Source organism: Vigna unguiculata, chromosome 6, assembly GCF_004118075.2.
Source record: "Vigna unguiculata cultivar IT97K-499-35 chromosome 6, ASM411807v1, whole genome shotgun sequence".
Lineage (NCBI taxonomy): Eukaryota > Viridiplantae > Streptophyta > Magnoliopsida > Fabales > Fabaceae > Vigna > Vigna unguiculata.
The window spans coordinates 22,431,266-22,452,310 of record NC_040284.1 but is presented as its reverse complement, the minus strand read 5'-3'; the positions used below and the strand labels follow the sequence as shown (position 1 = coordinate 22,452,310).

Here is a 21,045-nt window from a genome sequence, read left to right as displayed (position 1 = left end):
TTTATAAGTTGCATAAAAGATCAAATAATATAAATGACAAAGCGTAAAATTTATAATTAATAAGTCATTACAATATCATTGTTCTAAATAATAAAATAGACATAATGTAAAAGTAAATAACATTATTTACTCCAAGTGATGGCTGTAATTTCCAAAAGCACTTAAAGAGTATGAAACAAAAATGTTATTTGCATCACAATTGCTATCTCCTCTTTTCTTGTCCCCTGTGATGGAGTGAAAAGTAAAGTGGGAGTTACATATATGAACAAATCATACTGGATGGCAATTTCCAGTTTGGTAAAATTCATCAAAATGATTAAGAAAAAACAAGAATATATTGTTTTTTCTTAAGGAAAAAATACATAAAGATAACTATCAATAATTAAAAAATATACAACTTCGTATTTGATGGCATGTTTCTAAAAAGGTATTTGATATGCCATAATATTGTACAACGAAAAAAAAAAAGGATAGTTGTCTTCTATGAAATCATAAACCACAAGGGTGCATAACGTGAAAAAATCTTGGTACTTGCCAGTGAAAAATCAATTGTAGGAAATAGAGATTGATACTCCCTGATACTTCTTCTTTGTTGTAGGGATGAACCCCCTGCATGAGAAAACACACGGAGAAATTTGTAAAGGTTCCCATGATGACCTTAATAACAAGCTTAAGAAAGCTTATATAAAAACTAAAAAAATGTACTAATATTGTCTATAAACATAAAATACAACTTCTGACAATATTGGGGAGGGGAAAATAAAAGAAGAAGTCATGTTTAACCTTTAATCTCACTATTGTTTACACAATTTTGAGATTCAGAAAACCACCATATTCATCTTCAAGAGCTTGAGGGAAACTAGAGTGAAATAGAGTTATAAAAGGTTGTTGTTCTGTAAACAAAAATAGGTACATTAGTTTAGTTTGATATGGAAAGTATCATGAGAAAGAGAGATAGAAAAAGAAAGAAAATTATGTCCACTGACCATTTGCTATCAGATCATTTATGAGATTGTTTTAATATACAATGCCTTCTCGGTTAACTCCACCTAAAATCAAAGTAGTTTAAACTTAATTGCATTATGGACAAAGTAGACAAAGTTCTACTAGATAAAGTCTTAAGAAATCCCTCAAAATCATGCAAAGTCATGATTCAAGTTGGACCAAAACATAAAAAGAGATTATTATAGTTTCTCACGAGGTAGTATTCTTGGCCAAGAAATGGAGACCTATAGGCATTGAATCCAATATCCTTCATCATAGCCACATCCCGCTGAAAAATAAATCATGGGTAAAAACACAAAATCATAAATCTAGATGAAATAAAATCTCAAAAAACTAAGGAAATTCCTCTTGAACTAGATATCTAAGTTCAAATTAAGAGAAAGAAAGTACCTTGTAGTGGTGGTATAAATCAATGGCAACATCCGCATTACTGTGGTATGCTATTCTATCTGAAAATCAAATAAAAATGTCTCAACATTTTGAGTGTGCTTCATTGTTCAACAAACCAACTTTGTTCTATAAAAAAGTACCTTGTATAAACCAACTTCATAATGAGAAACCCAAAATCAATTTGGTCAAGCACAATACATGATATCCTCTAGGTTGTTTAACACACTGCTAACTCCATAACAATGACACGCCTAAGGAAATCACAAACATAGTTTTGTAAGTGGGGAATGCGTTTTCTGTTACGCATAAAGTGGACCTAATTTAAGGATATACTCAAACTCAAAAGGCTTTTAGACACCATTAGTCCCAAATCCAAATCTTATTGTTCAAACTTTGAAGTTTATTACCACTAGTTCACAATCCAAATCTCACTTATGAGCTATCAAAATTCATCTTACTATTCTCTTGAGAACAAATCTGGGAAGAACCATCATCCCACCCCATCCCCTACAAAAAATTTCCCCTCATTTTCTTCACACTCACAAGCTCCTTCACCCAAATCTCATAACCCGACTCTTGTTTCTGTCAGAGTAGACCCTTGGGTTGGTGAATAACAATCCATTGAGTCAAAAACACATTAAAATCTCCCTCATCAGAAAATACAGTTTGACTTATTGGTTTTCCTACTCTATTAAAACAAACAAACCACAATTATACAAGAGAGAAAAAGATAAAGATGAACCGTGATTCTGAAAGGAAAGCGCACACGCGTTAAACCGAAGCAGTTGCGAACCTCCGAAGTCGCAAACCCCTAAAGCAGCCACGAACCGGCAAAGCAGTTATGAACATATGCAACTGCTGTGAACAAGTCAAGCAAACAAAAATCACCGAAGCAGCTGTTGTGAACCCACAATGCAGAGCAACCGATCTAAACACACAAAATAGGGACTGAAAGCAAGGTCTCAAATGCACGGTCGACATAAAAGCAAAAGGCATCGCCTGATAACAAATCAAAATCCCACCGATAGTAACAGTGATTTAGAGCATGAGAAATTGGAAGAGTGAAAAGCAATTTCGAAAAATCAAAGAGTGCAAAGCGAATTACCAATTGAAAGCTGTGATTGAGAGCTAAAGAAACCAAATAGCGAAAATTTTCTTCTGTGATCGAGAGAGGAAGATTCAAAGGAGATGGATGTTTAGGTTTCGCGATCACGTTTAGGTTTCGCGATGATATACCAAAAATAGAAGAGATAAGATAAAAATAAAGTAGCATTGAAATTTTAACTGGTTTTCCTGAAAAACTTTCCAGGGGTTTAGAAAACCTCCATTATACATATTATTTTCCTAGAGGTTATTAAACCTCTCTTAATAAACCTCCGATAAAATTAAGTTTTTTTTATTGATTTCTCCTATTCAGACTCAATTTTTTGTTCAATTTAGTGTTTTCATTCTGTTACTTAGAAATATAACCACAATCACAAATAAGGGACTAGGTAGGGACCATGAATATCTATCAGGAAGCAAGAAATGTGATTCAGATGCTTTGTCCCTTCTCAAGACAACCTAAACATGTCAGACTTTTAGTTTATTGCTCATTTTGTCTGTGCAGGAAATCAAGGAAGATTTCGTCTCATGCAACTATTATCATATTTAGAGGCAACTTGTAAATACCAACAATATCTGATGCAAACCAAAGGACTGAACAATGTATTATGGATTTGTTAGAGTATGATGCTTGATTACAAACCCAAACTTTGGATTTGATGAAACTCTGTAGTCACTCTACATAAATGTCTACAGGGAAAGTTAGCTGAATTTTGTTAAGTTTAAGTGTATGATGTTTACAATAGATAAATATTTTTGTAATAGGGTAGTACAGTGAAAAAAAAACTCAGTAATTTTTTATATTAATATATATATATATATATAATTATTTGTTGATAAAAAAAAACAATAGAGTTTATTATTGGAGTTTGTTTTAATTATTGTTGTAGTTGTATATTTATTAATCTGTTCACAATGCCAAAATTCATAAAATCTTTAACACTTATAAATATGTTTGGTAAAATTTGTCAAGGATTATGGATTTATGCACAAAATAGATTAGGTATTAAAAAAAACTCACATACCGACTATAGTTATTGCTAAAATCATTGTTGATTTATCACTTTTAATGATGGTTTCTGAGAGAACCATTGTCTTTTCCACGAATTAAAACTTTCATTTTTTTTATTATGACTTTTAACGACGGTTTGTGAGAAGAACTATCATTGATTTGACACTTTTAATGATGGTTTATGAGAGAACTATTGGTTTTTCTTTGAAAATAATTTATTTTATCTTTTATTTGTCACTTTTAATTACAATTCATGAGAATAACCGCCATTATAACTGTTTAAACAATGGCGGGATCAATCATCATATGACTTACGATGATAGGCTTCTTAATGGCACATCAAGAAAATTAGTTTTAAAAGTTCCTTTTAACAATTATTAAAAGCCTTATTTACAGCAATGACACTTTTAAAAGGTATTTCAAATAACTAAAATAATATAACTTAAATTTTTTTAGAAAAAGAAAATTAAAATTTCACAAGTTTCGAAATTTTTAATGGTTAGAATGAAAAAAACTTAAAGTTGATTCATATTGACCTTCAACTTGGGCTGAGTCATCTCAACATCTAGTCTGGGCTGACTCGACTCGAAATGAGCTTGGACCGATAGTTAGCGTGACCTTTAACCTGGACCGACTCTTCTCATCGTCCATGTCTGACTCATCTCGATGGTCGACTCGTCTTGATCTTCGGTCAAAGCCAACTTGTCACGAGCCTTAATTTGAGTTGACTCTTCTCAACCTTCAACTAGGATCGACTAGTCCCAACCTCTAGCTAGGGTCGACTTGTCTCGACCTCTGACTAGGGTCAACTAGTCTTGACCTCTAGTCTCGAACTTTGGTCAGGACCGATTATTCTCGACCTTTGGCTAGGGCTAACTCGGCTTGAGTCAACTCGACTCAATCTTATGCCCTAATTAACTTGGCTCAATCCTTTGATTTAGATCGGCTTAGCTCAACCTTTAGCATTGAAGGGTGAGCCGATTTGGTTAGAAATGAAGGATGAGAGAAGTCGACCATTGTTGAGGGTCTAGAAGAGTTTTCTTGGATCATAGGTCAAAACAAGTTGGCCTAGACTAAAGGTCAAGCGGAATCAAGCAAAATATTTTTAAAATAAAATTTTACCTTAAAAAAAACTAAATTTCTTTATCCAAACAAGAAAATTGAAATTCAAAATATTTCAATTACTCATTCCAAACAAATTATTTAAGAAATGAAGAGAATTCAATTGTATGTAATTCAAACACCATATATTTCAATTTCTTCAAATTGTTAAATTCCTTATTTATCTCAAAATACTTAAGGTTAGTATACTAACATTGTTTGTGGACGAAATTTAGTTCATACTAAAGAAAGTTTTGTTCAAAAATTTCTCCCCTTCTAGAGTGCCATATACTAATACGTCAAAAAAAAAAAATCCTTTAAGATAAATAAATTCTAGGACACTTAATCGACACATTAAAAACCAAGGTCACAACAAATGTAAATATTGGCTGAGTCACATGCATGTAGACAAAGAACACTCACAGAAGCTATTCAGGGTAATATAATAGTCATACATAGAAGCACACACTTATAATTGTACCACATAATCTAACAAACAACTATCCAAACTTGGTCGATAGACATTTAGCAAACAACATTAAAACCTTGAATTATATAAGAGACTGCTTATAAGCTTGCGAAGTTCTTGAACTTGAGTTTGCATTTTATTATAATTAAGCCAGTGCCATTGATTGCAGTTTATGGCTACGTATCAACATGAAGAGAAATTCTCCTTGGCTAGGTCATAACCATTTCTTGAGTCTTGTCTCTATTTGTAACAACAAAACAACAAAGGAATGTAGAATCAATTCTCAATTATTAATCACACTACTCTGTTGTCGATAGCAACATTTGAATATATATAGTTTACATAATTTTTACCTCCCCAAGACAATTTACGTATGCTTCGATCAAAATCTACCAGGTGCCTACATTCATATAAAAATTTAACCTTAAAGATGCTTTTCTCATTGATAAAAGATAAGAAGAAATGATGAACCTTATAACACACCTTTCTGACAGAGGAATTGCGATCGAGTCGATCGATATCAATGAGACGCCTACATTCATATACAAAATTGACTTTAAGAATTTTTTTTAATGATAAAAGATAAAAAGAAATGATGAATCTTATACACACATCTTCATTGACGAATTCTGATTGAGTCGATCAATATCGATGAGACGCCTACATCATATAAAAAAGCTAACTTTAAGATTTTCTTTCATTGATAAAAAATAAAAATAAATGATGAATCTTATACACACATCTTCATAGACGAATCGTGATCGAGTCGGTTGAGTCGATCGATATCAATGAGACGCCTACATTCATATAAAAAGTTTACCTTTAAACTTTTTTCATTGATAAGAAAAAAAAATGATGAATCTTATAACATACCACCCCTTAAACGAATTAAGAACACCTTGATCGATATCTGTGAGGTGCCTACATTCATATAAAAGATTTACTTTAAAGATTTTTTTCATTGATAAAAATAAAGAGAGTATGATATTAGTGAGAAGCATCACTCATAAAAATAGTTGACATTAAGGATTTTTTCATTGATAAATAATAAATATAAGAATAATAATGATGAATCCCATGACACACCTCCTTGTAGACGGATTAGGCATATCAATGAGTCGCCTACATAAAAGAGAGGTTGAATTTTAAGTCTTGTTTTACATATAAAGAGAAGAAGAAATAATGAACCTATGAAATTAATAATGAAAATCGCATATCAAAATACACAGTGAAGGAAAAAAAAATATTTAGTTTATATTCTTCTCTTTACTATTTTGGTTGATATTAAGGATTTTTCATTGATAAATAATAAGTAATGATGAGTACTATGACATACCTCCTCGTAGATGGATTAGGCAGATCAATGAGTCGCCTACATAAGAAAAAAAATAAAAGGTTGAATTTAAGATTTTTTTTTACCTGTAAAGGTAAGAAGAAATAATGAACCCTATGACATTATTAATGAAAATCCTTATCTATAATTATGAATTACTTATGAATAATATAGAAAACAAATTTAACTAGTAATGAGAGGAACAACTACATAGCATAATTCTTTCAAGAGATCCTTGAATATCTTGTTATTGATGAACTCTCTTTTTCTTCTACAATAGTTATGAGTTTCCTTTGATTAAGTTGTTGTGAAGACGTGAACATACCTTGGTGGCTCTTCATCTGAATCCTCCTCAGCTTCTGATGATTCCTCAGAATTTATATCCTCAGTTCCAGATTTCTCAGAATTGTTATCTTCAGCTTCTGATTCCTCGGAATTTGTTTCCTCGTCAACCTCAGATTCCTCAGAATTATTGTCTTCTGATTCATCAGAATTATTGTCCTCAGCTTCTGATTCCTTGGAATTTGTATCTTCAGCATCACTACCCTCTTCGTCTTCAACTTCACTACCCTCTGCATCTGAACCCTCCGTGTCAGAATACTTTACATTTGGCTTAGTAGAGCCACCTGTTCAAATATCATAACCAATAAACTAACTGACTTTAACAATTTTAAATCAAAGAATTAATAATTTAAGGAATTGAACTTTAATTGGTTAATTTAATCATGTGAAAAGAGAGAAAATATAGTTAAATCAGATTTCAATTCCAATCTTTTTTACTGTAAAATTCTTATTTACATAATCCATTCCTAAAATACAAAGAAATCTTTTTTGCATAGCCTCTCCTGAATTTGTTGCTTCTTTCACTGCAAAAATCCTAATGTGAGGAACAAACAAATAGAACATAAGTATATATACATATATATTAAAACTAATAATTAAGGAATGTTGGTCTTTTAAAAAAGGAAATTGAATTGGGGTGGAGTGATTTTCCATCAAAACAGAGAAGACTTTCTTCACCTTCACTTCGTCCCCTTCGTATTTCTTATCTTCCCTTCAAATTTCAAATTTTTTCATCATCCTTAATGATCGGAGACAATAGAAGCATTCTCTGGAAGAAGTACTTTAATCTACTCTGAACGATCTAATATAAGGTGAATGAAATTTGTCTTTAGGGTTATTTTTGGTTTTTGTAATGCATGCAACATTCTACTGTCGCATGTGATTTCTTCCTTGTAATATGGATGAAATTTCACTTAGTGTTGGTCATAGAATCACAAAATTTATTATTATAGAGTTTAACTATGTATATAGGGCAAACTTTAGGGAAACTGGCATGCTAAATGTAGAAATTCAGCGATTACCCTCCTTGAGATAAAGGGAGTTAAATTCATTTCAAATTTTAAATTCATTTTTTTGAATTTAAATATTGAGGGTATGAATATTGTAGCTGTAGTTGTATGTTGATTTAAATATAAAAAAGGTATGAATTTATTCTTAAAAGTATTCTGGTTCAAAATGTGAAGTTGATTGAGACTTCTAATTGTGTTAAATTGTGGGTTTTCTGAGTATTAGAGTGGTTTAGGGAAGTTTAGGTTAAAATATATTATTTTCAACATGTTGGATTGATGAGTTATTTTGGAACATGACTAAAGTGTTAATTATTTATATGTGTAAGAATAGAGAGGGTTTGATGTCATAATAATGAATGTGGCATATTGGTTTGCATATTAAAATGTTGTATGTGTGTACAAATGTTTTAAATTGAGGATAGGAATATGAGAAAAATATGAAGTGTTGATAAAGTCGTAATCTTCAGAAAAAAATTGTGTGTAACTTTTCTCTTAGACGATAACCCTGTGACATTTTGTTTATACTAGAGATGGTTTATATATTGCCAAATGATTTTCTTTGCCTATCACTAATTATAGTTACTATTGTGTTGTGTTATGTGTTAAAAACTATAATAGAAAAAAAATTGGTACCATTAAAATTTATTTTTTATGTAAGTTTAATTTTTTTGTATAATTATCTATATAACTTGTGAAGACCATGAAAATGAATATTTTATTAATGAAAAGTTAAACCATAAATAGAGTATTTATTGTAAAATCATATTACAAACTCAAACTCAAATTTGTTAGAAGTAATGATTCCTAGAGGTGTCAATTTGATCAAAGGCATGGACTAGTCTTGACTCACTCTTCATTAAGCTTTTTTTTAGGGACCCCTAAAGGAGGGGGCAAAAAAAAATCCCAACTCCTAAAGCTCTCTCTCAAGTGGGCTAGGGTCAGTGCTAAGGTGAGTTTGACCTCCCAAAAACCAATACTTTTAGTATGAGTCACATATTAGGTCGAACCATCTCGAGTTGATTCGGACCAAAGACTAAACAATTGGGTTGAACCAAAGGCGAAAACATGCGGATTCAGGCCAAAGGCCTATTATAAGAAAAACCTTAAATAATGACTAAATTTAGTGACAAAAATAATTAGTCACTATAGTGACCAATTTAGATACTAATTTATAAACTAAAAATTTCGGTAACTAAACTAGTTTCAAAATATTATAATTGGTTTCTAAATTGGTAATTAAAATAGCTTCTATTATGGAGTAGTCTCTAAATTGGTCACTAACATTAGTTATCTAGGTTTTGGCTACCAAATGAATTGGTCACTAAATTTGTCTCTAATTATTTGTAGCGACTGGTGGCGGTGACTGACAATGAGGGCAGTTGGCAGCGATGGTGGCTGACGATGAGGGCAGTGGTGGAAAGCAACAAGGTGAAACAAAGGAAAGTGAGGCTGAAAAAGAAGGGGAGGCGTGTGTATTAGGTTCAAGTATTAAGTTGAATGCTTTTATTGGACCAGTCCCAATTTTTAAGTATGTATTAGTTGGGTTTTATACCCAACAAAAGACAAAAATAACACTTCCATTTAGGTTTTCTTCTCCTTCCCATGCATCGCTACCCTTCATGAATAGGGCTTCTTCTCCGATTTCTTCTCCATGCTGCTATATTTCTTACTTCTCCACATCACTACCCTATATTTTTTGCCATACCCGTTCAACTCCCGCCAACCGTTATACAAAAAGCGGTCGTCATGAGAAGCTCGATTTGCCACCGCCTTATTGTGGTGGCAGGTTTCAAAAGTGCCATTGGTTTCCATCGTGGTGCCATCATAACCAAGTTTTGATAACACTGGCTGGTCTAAGCGAGACAGCACTTTATGAACTTAAAAAATAACTTCTTATATGTTTTTAAATACTAATATTAGTTTATCTTTCACTATTAAAAATGCTTTTAAATATAGTTACTTTAAGAATAATTTCATAAATACCGGTATAATCCCAATACTAGTATAACACTTATATAAAAAAATTAAATTTGTTATAAATTTGGAAAATGACAAAATTAATTTATTTTAACAAAAATTAAAACTAGATTAAGATTAAGTCAGTGACAAATATAGGGACTAAATTGACACTAAAAATATAAGGACCATATTGAGATTAAGTCAATGGAGTGGCGCTGATCAGTGACATATGGCACTACCACCACGTGGCATAATACTGATTTGACAAGTAACAATTTTTTCATAACTAAAAAAAGAATTTAAAAATCAGAAAAACCATAAATTGACATGCGACACATATTTAACATTGTTAGCACAGTACTAACAGAAATGACCTAATTGTTCGATTCTGGGACCTGTGGGTTATGTGCTATTGTAATTTAGACCATAATTCGGTTGTATATAGTTTTGTGTATGTAATATATTCAAATCTATAATATATTCAAATCTTATCTGCAGTTCTCCCTTATATCATGTTATATGTTTTATAGTTTGGTTAAGTGTTGCATATTGAAAATTTGATACTTTCCTCACTCAATTCTGTGTTCCGAAGTGGAAAATAAAACTATAATATGTTTATGACACAGAACAGAAGTATGAACTGACAGTACCTTGAGGAAGGCATTGTCTATGAGGGTTGGACAAGGGAACACCTACGTTAATAAAAGAAGAATATTTGTCAGAACTTTGATCGAACAAGTTAAGAGAATTTGATGCTTTAGTTCACCCAAATCATGTTTTTACAATTACATAATCTTGAGTGGGATTTGTATTTTTAAAGAACTAAGGATTACGTATATGTGCAAGTGATGGAAAACATTAAGAAATTTTAAATAATGTCTCAGATTCCTTTTCTGACAACAAAAAGAATATAATGGTAATGTTTAAACATGCAAACATGTAAAGTTAACAATAATCAACAAAAGAGGATTGAAATTTATGATGAGAAGAAAGAGATAATGATTATAATGTATACCTTTACTTGTGGGTTTCCAGTCTGGTATTTTCTCTTGTGCTTTGTTTGAAGCATGGAATTTTTTGGTGAGCGTAACCACTTCTTCTTTCCTCACTATATCACCACGAGAGTTTCGTTTTTCAACACTTTTTCTCCTCAAACGCAACATCCTCTTGTTTCTGCAGAAAAGCAGTGTTAATTTTCTTAGCTTTGGGTTGGGAATGGGAACCAACCAAGCTACTAATAAATACTTGGATAACCGAATCAACTACTACTACTACACCATGTGTCTGTTCAGGTTTAGTATCTTCATCTTCTTTCAAGAATAGAACCCAGTTATTGATTGAAGAATATATGCACCACCCACTATTCTTCTCTCTGCTTTATCAATCACTAACAGCTAACTTTCAACTATTCATACATGTTATGACAAGATGAAAAGAAACATATTAAAAGAAAAAGAAGACACACAAATTTACGTGGTTCAGTCAATGTGACCTACCTCCACAGGACAATTCAAGAGTTTCTTATTTCTGAATAATGATAGAGATACATGATAAAGATGCCTTTCAGTCTTATAAAAGAGTAAGAAAATAACAGTTCCTTTAAACCTCATTACAATCCATAACTATATCATAAATATATGAAATAAGGAAGATGAAGGGACAACATAACATTCAAGACATCTTAACAATACATTAAGAATCAGTAATTACGTTACACTCAAACTATGCAGGATATGGAATATTGTCGCTTCATTGCTTAGAAAATAAGCCAACAACTAACTAATATTGTTTCTGTGTTGAACCTTGTCTGCTGCATGTAGATAGCCAAATTCTATCCAACTAATATGATTCCCTTTTGAACGCTAATTTTCCTTTTATTAACTTAATTATAAAACGGTAATCATACTAATGATAATGATTGCCTTAAAACTCACATGAAATCATTTAAACTGATCGATAAAAAATATAATTTTAGTATTTCTTCAAAGGATAGATAACATTTTTTATAAATTAGGATAAATAAAAATCATATTTTTATAGATCAAAACTGTATGTCAAACTTAAATAATTATTTGTATTTTGATATTATTAGCAATATCAATTTCTATTTGGCTGTCGTGTAACACTGATGTCATACCATTTAGTGATCAGAGTGACATGGCAAAATTCAAAAATACAAATGTATGGTGGTTATAAATTTGAGAATAAAAAAAAAGTTTGGAATAAAGAGAGAAGTTCTATTTTTCAGAACATTTAATAATACTTTTGATAAAAAAGAAGATATTTCATATGTTCGTAATCCACCAATACTGTTCTCTGTTTTCAGCTTCGAAATGTGTGGAGGGATGCTTAGTGTTTTTCAAACGGCAAATAAAACACGCACTAGGAGTATCAGAAGAGAAAAAAGTGCTTGCAAAAAATTTTCTGACAGACTTTATCTTATGGAGTGATCTATGGCAATTCACAAACTTATTTTCATGATATTTATCATTAGTCAAACAATAATAATATCTATATACATTAAGATGGTACGAATTGGACAGAAAAAAAGAAGAAGGAACATATAAATAGTTTTGATATTTCTCCTCCAATCTTTTCTATTTAATAATATGTATAAAATAACTAATAAAATATCGCAACACATATTATCTATTTTAAAACAGATACTAACAGATTAAAAATAGTTTTTTTTTTTATCGGCAATAGGTTAATTAAAAATAGTAATTTGAAATTTTTATAGATAAAAGTTCAGATACATATTTAGATACATATTTTACAGGAACTATACAACTAAAACTCACGTTTTTTAAGACTAAAACTAGTTATTTAAATTAAAAAATATTTTTTAACAACTAAATTTTGATAACTTTTTTTTATAAAATGTATGACATTTTTTAAGTGACTTTTTATTTTTCTATCTTCTCATATTTCTATATTTTAAAACCATTTAAAAGATGTTATTTTAAATTATAAGAAAATATTGTTAAAATATTATTATCCATTTAAATTATATGTCATATTCTTAGCGATGAAGCATGATTATATTATATAACTAAAAAAAAAACATCTCGTAGGTTTACATGAAGATAAACAGAAGAATACAAATATGGTGGGTGGAAAAAATTAGAAGGAGAAAGAAGATATTCAAGAAACTTCATATATGCTTTAGTGCATGCTACATACGTATTTTTTTTACGTGTGCATGTTGTTTGACAACATACGTATTTTATTACGTTTTCATGTTTTTGCAACTTTTATTTTTCTAAGCATGCATTTTGTTTAAACTTGTAAGTATTTATATATTTTAAATTTTATATATTGTACCGGAAAGACCTACATATAGTGGTGATAAGACCAAGAGAAAGATTCTTCATCAACTTGAAAATTTCAAAACTTTTAGAATATAGTTTGCTTTTTATGATTAGAATTTTACGTGTGTGTTTTTTTTTTTATGTAATCATGTATTAGTTTAAATTTTTCTTGATTAATATATATTATATTTATTCTATCGTTTTTGGCGCCATTTAACTTTTTTTATTGGCATTACTTTAAAAATATTTTTAGAATATATTAATAGATTATGTTAAAATATATTTGATTATTATATTTACATATTCCTTAAACAAATAATTATTTTATGTATAATCAATTAAATTTATTATCTTAAATAACAATAGATCATTTGAAGTTTAGTATAAATATAAGGTTTGCTCATTATCAATTATATATTAAAATAATCATTGATATTAAGTTTTTATATATAATTAATCTTGACTAGATAATTCTATATTAACTTATATAAAAGTCTTTTCGTAAAATTCAAAGTTAAATGGTTAAAAATAATTACAACTAGTTTTCTAGCTTTGATTTTTTTTTTTCTTTCTAAATCTTTCAAAGAATTTTTTTACTAATAAGTGTCATGAATAAATAAAATTTTCATTTGAAATTGATATTTATCATGTATTAAATGGTTTTATTTATATATAAAACAAATCTGCTTAGCTTAAGATACAAATGATATAATGAGAATTGAAGTTTTATGAATTGTAATGATATTTTGTTGTTTTGCAGTATAAGAGAAAAGAACAAGTATACATCTCAGTCCCAATCACTGGTGCTGAATCATGAAAGTAGAAAATATAAGATAACATAGTTTGGCTTTCTAGTTGAGCACAACAAAGAGTAGCCAAGAAAACCCTTCCAAGAGGGAAATGTCAAGTGTTAAGCATCAGGATAAGGGACTGAATTGAGAAGGAAACCCACTTATGAAGAAATCCTTGTGGCTGAACACTAAAAGTTGGATTGAGCATCGCCCAAAAATTCTTCTAAATAAAGACCTCATGTCTTCATTCTAGGCATTGAGTGGAGTGTTAGAAATGTAGTTGTTGGAGAGAATATGGTCTATGAGGCTCGAGGGAAATGTAAATCTTATGTGTAGATAATGTTGAAATTGCATTGTATATTTTATGAGTAGTTGAACTCCCTCGAGTCTAGGTTTGATGTACTCAATTATGATTTTATGCACTTCTACTTCTTGGGTATTTATCTTTGTTTTCATTCAATTGTTTGTAATTTTATTTATACTTAATAATGACTTGATCACTCATCTATTTAACTTGTTTGGATTGAGTTGGAAAACTAGTCTCAAACTGTGGTCTAATCAAATCATCATACTTGTACTAGTGCTTTAGTGATACCTAGAGAAGATGTTGGATGAAAGAGTCTTGCACATGAAAGCAAAACAAGGATTCATTCAACGAATCTTGCACATTAAAGCAATTATTCATTCTACCAGGAGTTGAGAAATCGCATTGGGCTTGAAGTCCTTACGTTCTAGTGATTCAAGGATGAACCAAGATCTATAGAGAAAGAGTACTCCTAGAATATTGAATAATTTGCATAGTAAGTAAACAAGATGGTAGTGGTGTAGTAGAAGATGATATGAAATCAAATCATAGTCCCTACTCCACTCAATCTAATTACTACTATCTATTTTTTACATGTACTTTTTATCCAAATCAAAAAAACCCAAAAACTAACTATCAATATATTTGCTAAATTCATATGAATATGACACTTATTGATACCGTTACGCACTAATGCACTTGTTGGGAAATAGTTGTTAAGAAACCATCATCATTTACTCCAAAGCATTTAGTAAAATTCTTGCATATTTTTGTGTTCCTTTTCTTTTCTAAAATATCGTTACATTATATTATATTTTTTCATATACTTTATGAATTTGTTTTTGTATACACTTAAATTTTGTTGGTATTTCAAGTAATAACTTTTATAAAGTTTTGTATTTTTATACATTTTAAGTGATATCATGTTTTGCATCTAAAATTTGTAATATGAATTTTAAAATGCAAAACAGTTACATTAAAATTAGGATGATTTAAACTGAATATAAATTTCAATAAAATTGAACCAACATAAAAATATTCGTTGTTATTCTCTCTTTTATATTTATGTTCGTTGATATATAAATGATGACAACAACTTTTGTCTTTTTTTATCTAGTGTCACCAAAAAAAAATTATAAGATCCCACTAATTAGTATAAAATTCTTAAAGCACTAATCCAATTCATTTTAATATAATGTATAATTTATTTTTATTTACATATACAGTAAGTACACATATGAAAATGTACCTGTATGTTGTATACATATTTTATATATTTATGCACATTTCTAAAATTTTGAATGAAAACATTTTTTAACGTTAATTAAACGGGGATATTTCATTGTAAAAGTGATACCCTTTTGTTGTCTTTTGAGAAGCTCGGACAAGAGATACACTACAAATCAGAAAAGAAAAATGGCACATGATTTGTAATCAATTTATATAAAGAAAAAATATATTAAAGCACAAATAAAATAAAATAAAATAAAATAAAATAAAATAAAATAAAATAAAATAAAGTAAAATAAAGGATACCTATTAGGTTACTTTATTTCACGGAAGCATGCATTCGGCGTTAAAAATTGTAAAGCCGTGCCCCATCTTTCTCTCAACTTTTTTTTCATTATTTATTTCTCTCTCTATTAAATTTGGTGTCTTTCTTATATTTAATTCTATTTCTCCATGAAACTCATCTCTTTCAAAATCTAATTATTTTGATACTTATGATTTTGTCATTTAACATCGTAGAGTCAATTGAAAAAAAATATCCTTTAAACTTAATTTAATATATATTAAAATTTTGTTGTGTTTGGATAATTTCCTCTATATCCTAAATTTTAAAATGATTTTATTATTTTACTTTTAGAAAACTACTTTGAAGATAAACATGGTAAATAAGAGAAATTATTTAATTTTTATATAGATGATTTGGATGTAAATGTGACGTGATTATAATATTTTGAATTTTATGCAGAAATTGTAGTTGATTGAGAAATTATTTAATTATTTTATTGAATGTTGTTGAGTTTTATTTGATACGTTGATGTATGTTAAGTATAAAAGTTTTTGAACTAAGTTATGAATATGGTTTAGACCAGTAAAATAATTTTTTATATTTTTTTTCTTGTGATATTTTATGAAATTGATAAGAGTATACAAGCATATTTTGAATTAAGAGACTAAGATTGATTTGAAATGAGTAAATAATGATGTTTGAGTAAATCATGGTTTAGATTAATCTTTTGAATTGTTTAAAAATTGTATTATTAAAATATCAATTTCTGGTAAAAAAAAACTTAATGTGAGTTTTTTAAAAGATATTAATCGATATTTCATTTGTTGAATATCTTTTGACATATAAATTTGTATGTGGTCTATATTAATTTTGTATGTTTGTATTTGATTGCAGAGGTGGAGCTCTTTGGGGACAGGAAGCGCCCTGACCCCCCAAAATTTTGATTATTTATTTATATATATATATATATATATATATATATATATATATATATATATATAATACAATATAAAAGTATATTTAAAATTTATTAAATTTTTTAAATTGTAGGTAACATATATTAGAAATTAATAAAAATTAAAATTTTTATTTCTTTTATTTAAACATAACATTTAATGTAAATACATAATAAAATATAAAATATAAAATTAAATATAATAAAAAATAAAAATATTCAGGTTTAATTTTTTTTGTTCATGTTTTTATTTAAAAATTGAGACTAGGATTAGGTTAATTACACTAACAAAGATAATCATTTATATTAAGAGTTTCAATTTTAATGAAAAGATCATTTACCTCTTTCGAGGAATTTAACGAAATTGATCGTAAAAGACTGAATTACATCATATTTTCAAAAATCAGGACTAAATTGAGACTAAAATAAATTAGAGGACCAACTTAACATTTTAAAACGAAAACATGAATCAAAAGAGTAATTAAACCAAATATTTATTAATATAATTTTTATTTTTCTTTTCATTGTCTTTTTAGTTTTTCACAAATTGTAATAATCTCTCACTCTCATATGTCTTCCTTTTGTTTTTAAAGAAAAAAAAGTTAGACATAAACTCATTATATTTCTCATTTATCCTCTTCTTTTCCCGTCTCTTGTCTTACTTGATAATGAAAATATTTTTTTTATCTCATGAACTTTTTGTATATTTTTTTTAATGAATATAGAAAAAAATAATAGTGTATAATGTATTAATAATAATGAATATATTTTTCTTTTAATAATTACGTGTCTCAATTTTTTATTAGATTATGATCAATTATTTTTTAGTATTATTTACAAAAAAGGTATATTGATAAAGAACGAAAGAATAAATTAATCGTTTAAGAGTGATGAAAAGGAAATTATTGAGTAAAACAAAATAGATTCTACCTCTTCACATATTTTGAAGCATTATACTAATGATAAAAAAATGTTCAGGTAGAAAAGTCATTTTTTGAAGCATTATACTAATGATCGAATCTAATGATCTCAAAATTATATTACTTTGGCCCCTCCGACACTTTTGATCAAGATCCGCCACTGTTTGATTGCAATTTGATATTTATGAATTGTTAATAAAATTGTTTTTTTATATCATTGTCTTATGTTAGAAATTTATTTTTGGTAAATGGCATTAAGATGGTTTTATTATGTTTATTTCTTTTATTGGTATTTTATTATTATCTTTTAAAATAACTAAGAGTTTATTAAATAATTTTATAAAAGATAAGTATTTTGTCTTTTATTAGATAATTTAGATTTTGTTTAATAAATTGGAAAATATAAGTATTTGGTTATATTTTGGAGATAAGTAAGAATATCAGATATTTAAGAAGTTATCAACATAACCAATTATCAATAGAGCTTGTTACTTCAATTACAAATTCAAGTACAAATAAGTTCCATCCAGTTCTGAAAGTCTCTAAATAGAAGACTCTATACAATTAAAAATGAACACCCATTTGAGGAATAAACCTCTCTTTTTGGGGGGAGAGAGGAAGCTTTTTTTTTTTTTGTGGAGACTCATTCCGGAGGCATTCAACATTATTCTCTTTCTAGTGTTCAAAATTATAGGAGTTGTGGGTATCTAATCATTGGACACGATATTAAAACCTAAACTACAAAAACTACAATAGACAACTAGTTGATTGTCAATATAGACATAGAGTACATCATTAATCATTATTAACATTAACATTCGAATTTAAGCTTAATGCAAACTTTTAGTAAGAAAATGTCTAAGACATTAATGTTTTTATTAAAGTTTAGACTTGTCACTAAGATATTAAGTATGGAATTAGAAATATATTATTAGTGTTTTCATATTGATTTGATGTATGAAATCCACCCTAGTGAAGTCTTTACCTCATAAGAACTTTCAAAAATTTAATTTTTTTTAGATTTTATAATCTTCCACATTCAATATTTATTTTATCACTCAAAGTTTTTGTATAAATTAGTATAGAATCATAGTTTTCTAAACAACACAAATCTCTTAAGATTTTGATATCTGAACTTTTCATTTTATTACTTAAACGATTTGATACATTTGATTTATGTGTCATTTGTTTTTGAATTGTAATGATTGTATTACGTACACAAAACATACAGATATACAAGTACAGGAAAAAATATATGGAAGATAATACATTTATTTTTTTAATTTTTTTAACTATTCTTATATTAGTATTTATAATTGTGTATATTTTATATTACTACAAATTTTATACAAACTCTTTAATGAATTATAGTATAATCACTATAGGACAATAATTGTACTTTATTATGCATAATATACTTCGGTTTTACAAGAGACGTACGTAGTCTATGAAAACGTGATAATATTTTTTACAAAATATAGACTACGGTTCAGATCAAACCTGTACCTTTTACTATCTGCGTATCAAAATAACATGATACTAAATTTAATTATGTATTATATTAGAAATACTTGAATAAGTACAATATAATATTTTGTATGTTTCTATATTGTTTAAAACTTTAAATTGACTTATTTTATCGTAATATTAATTAAAGGATATTTTATTTTATTATTAATATCAACTAACTAAGAGACTAATCTCATTTATACGTTGTTGTAGGATTATTACCTATGTTTTTTGTATTGAGATAGGCCAATTGGCGCCCTGCAATAAGTAAAAAAAAAATGATTAAAATGCTTATATTGTTATGAAATAAAGTAAATAATAGAGAGAACAATAGATAATAGAGAAGAAACAATAGAGAATAGAAAATAAGAGAATAGGAAGCAACTCATCTGTGTCTTATTATTGATAGGAAGAGTCTTATTTATAGATGCAATATGTAATCCATAAAGGAAACAAATCAACTTAGTTAATACAAATATCTACCATAAAGAGTAATGAATCATATGAGTAAATGTATCAAATCAATGGACAATCATTAATTCATAACACTCCCCCTTGAGTGTCCATTGATAAAGAATGTGTCTCGTTAAAACCTTAATAGGAAAAACCCTTTGGGATAAAAAACCTAGTGAAGGAAAAAGAGTACAACATTCTGTATTCTTTAATACAATATTGTTTATCACATATTCTATTTCTCCCTCTCATGTAAACTTACATCATTAAGGTGACAGAGTCCGAATTTGTGAGTCATTTGCTCAAAAGTTTTTCTTGGCAAAAACTTTACAAATAGACTTGTCATATTTTCAGATGAACAAATTTTTGGATATCTATATCATCCTTTCAATTGAACAATATACTATTGTCTTCATATATGGTTGTTGATTCTATCTTTCTCGGGGATAGTCACAAGTTTCTTGCACATGTTAAATTATAAACCTTAACCAAACATATTCACAACTTTCCTCGTAATTTTGTATGATTAGACGATGTTGCTACTATGGTTTGTTTCATATACCTTAATGAAACCATTGTGCTACCACATTTGAACAAACATCTTGTTTGTGATCAACCATTGTGACATTGTAAGAATATGTAAAATAACATGCATATCCATAACCCATTGGTCTGAATTTGAATCATTTAGATGGAATAAGCTCATATTCGTAGTACCCTTAAAGTAACGAAGTATATGTTTTACTCCAAACCATTTTTTTCTTGTAGTTGAAGAACCATTTTTTTCCTAGTAAGGTTTTAACGAGGCACATTCTTTATCAATGGACACTCAAGGGGGAGTGTTATGAATTAAATTGTCCATTGATTTGATACATTTACTCATATGATTCATTACTCTTTAAGGTAGATATTTGTATTAACTAAGTTGATTTATTTCCTTTATGGATTACATATTGTATCTATAAATAGGACTCTTCCTATCAATAATAAGACACAGATGAGTTGCTCCCTATTCTCTTATTTTCTATTCTCTATTGTTTCTTCTCTATTATCTATTGTTCTCTCTATTATTCACTTTATTTCATAACACGTTATCAGCACGATGCTCCAATTGAGGACTAGTGGAAGTTTTTTCTCTCTAAGGACAGTGCTTTGCGTGTCTCAATCCAGGCTCTTTCTAATCCTTTCTCAATTTATAATTTTACCTTATATTCTTCCTCTTGTGATAAGAATTGTTTGACCTTATCAATTTTCATCTTCGTCTTATTATTTATTTTTATTATGACGATGATTATTATTAATATTATTATTTTGATGATGATTATTATTATTAATATTATTATTTTATGTGTTAGTTCTAAACACGCGAAACGTTGCAAAATTTGGATTTGTGACCCTTGATATTGCAAAGAAGAATTCCTTATATTGAATTTTAAATGTTGAAATACATTTAGATGCAATGGATAATTGGATACCATTAAATAAAGAAATAAAGCATCTAAGCAACTAATTTGCTCATGCGATAAAAATATTGTGAAAAAGGATTCACAAATATTATGAA

General features: G+C 28.5%; 1 protein-coding gene and 1 long non-coding RNA gene across 11 annotated transcripts; both read right to left on the bottom strand.

The window, feature by feature from the left end:
* Positions 1-245: 245 nt before the first annotated feature.
* On the bottom strand, positions 246-2,705 carry LOC114187330. Of its 2 annotated transcripts, none has more exons than XR_003605241.1 (7): positions 2,501-2,705; positions 2,138-2,343; positions 1,396-1,454; positions 1,199-1,273; positions 987-1,049; positions 784-893; positions 246-609 (listed from the first exon to the last, which is right to left on the bottom strand). It is a non-coding gene; the product is annotated as an uncharacterized LOC114187330 (long non-coding RNA). The 2 variants fall into 2 exon arrangements; XR_003605240.1 differs by having other exon boundaries at positions 247-609; positions 2,138-2,394.
* A 2,290-nt stretch (positions 2,706-4,995) lies between these two features.
* Positions 4,996-11,532, bottom strand: LOC114187535 (RNA polymerase II subunit 5-mediating protein homolog). 9 transcript variants are annotated; one of them, XM_028075808.1, is made up of 12 exons: positions 10,992-11,109; positions 10,741-10,898; positions 10,376-10,417; positions 6,740-7,040; positions 6,418-6,453; positions 6,168-6,203; positions 5,955-6,002; positions 5,822-5,878; positions 5,694-5,741; positions 5,565-5,613; positions 5,435-5,481; positions 4,999-5,321 (listed from the first exon to the last, which is right to left on the bottom strand). In XM_028075808.1, exons 2-11 carry the CDS (start codon positions 10,886-10,888, stop codon positions 5,464-5,466), a joined length of 783 nt encoding a protein of 260 aa, XP_027931609.1. In that variant the 5' UTR covers positions 10,889-10,898; positions 10,992-11,109; the 3' UTR covers positions 4,999-5,321; positions 5,435-5,463. The 9 variants fall into 9 exon arrangements, with proteins under 9 accessions (XP_027931611.1, XP_027931612.1, XP_027931609.1 ...); XM_028075804.1 differs by having other exon boundaries at positions 11,001-11,107; XM_028075809.1 differs by having other exon boundaries at positions 10,995-11,102.
* Between the last annotated feature and the right edge of the window lie 9,513 nt (positions 11,533-21,045).

What these genes read in the sequence shown, in the direction of transcription:
- LOC114187535 (XM_028075804.1), bottom strand. Translation starts at nt 11,032, where the DNA reads ATGAAGATACTAAACCTGAACAGACACATGGT. An exon ending in TCAGATGAAGAGCCACCAAG is followed by an intron (nt 6,454 to 6,739) that starts GTATGTTCACGT and finishes TTTCTTATGTAG; the next exon opens with GCGACTCATTGATCTGCCTA. An exon ending in CCTAATCCGTCTACAAGGAG is followed by an intron (nt 6,003 to 6,167) that starts GTGTGTCATGGG and finishes ATATGAATGTAG; the next exon opens with GCACCTCACAGATATCGATC.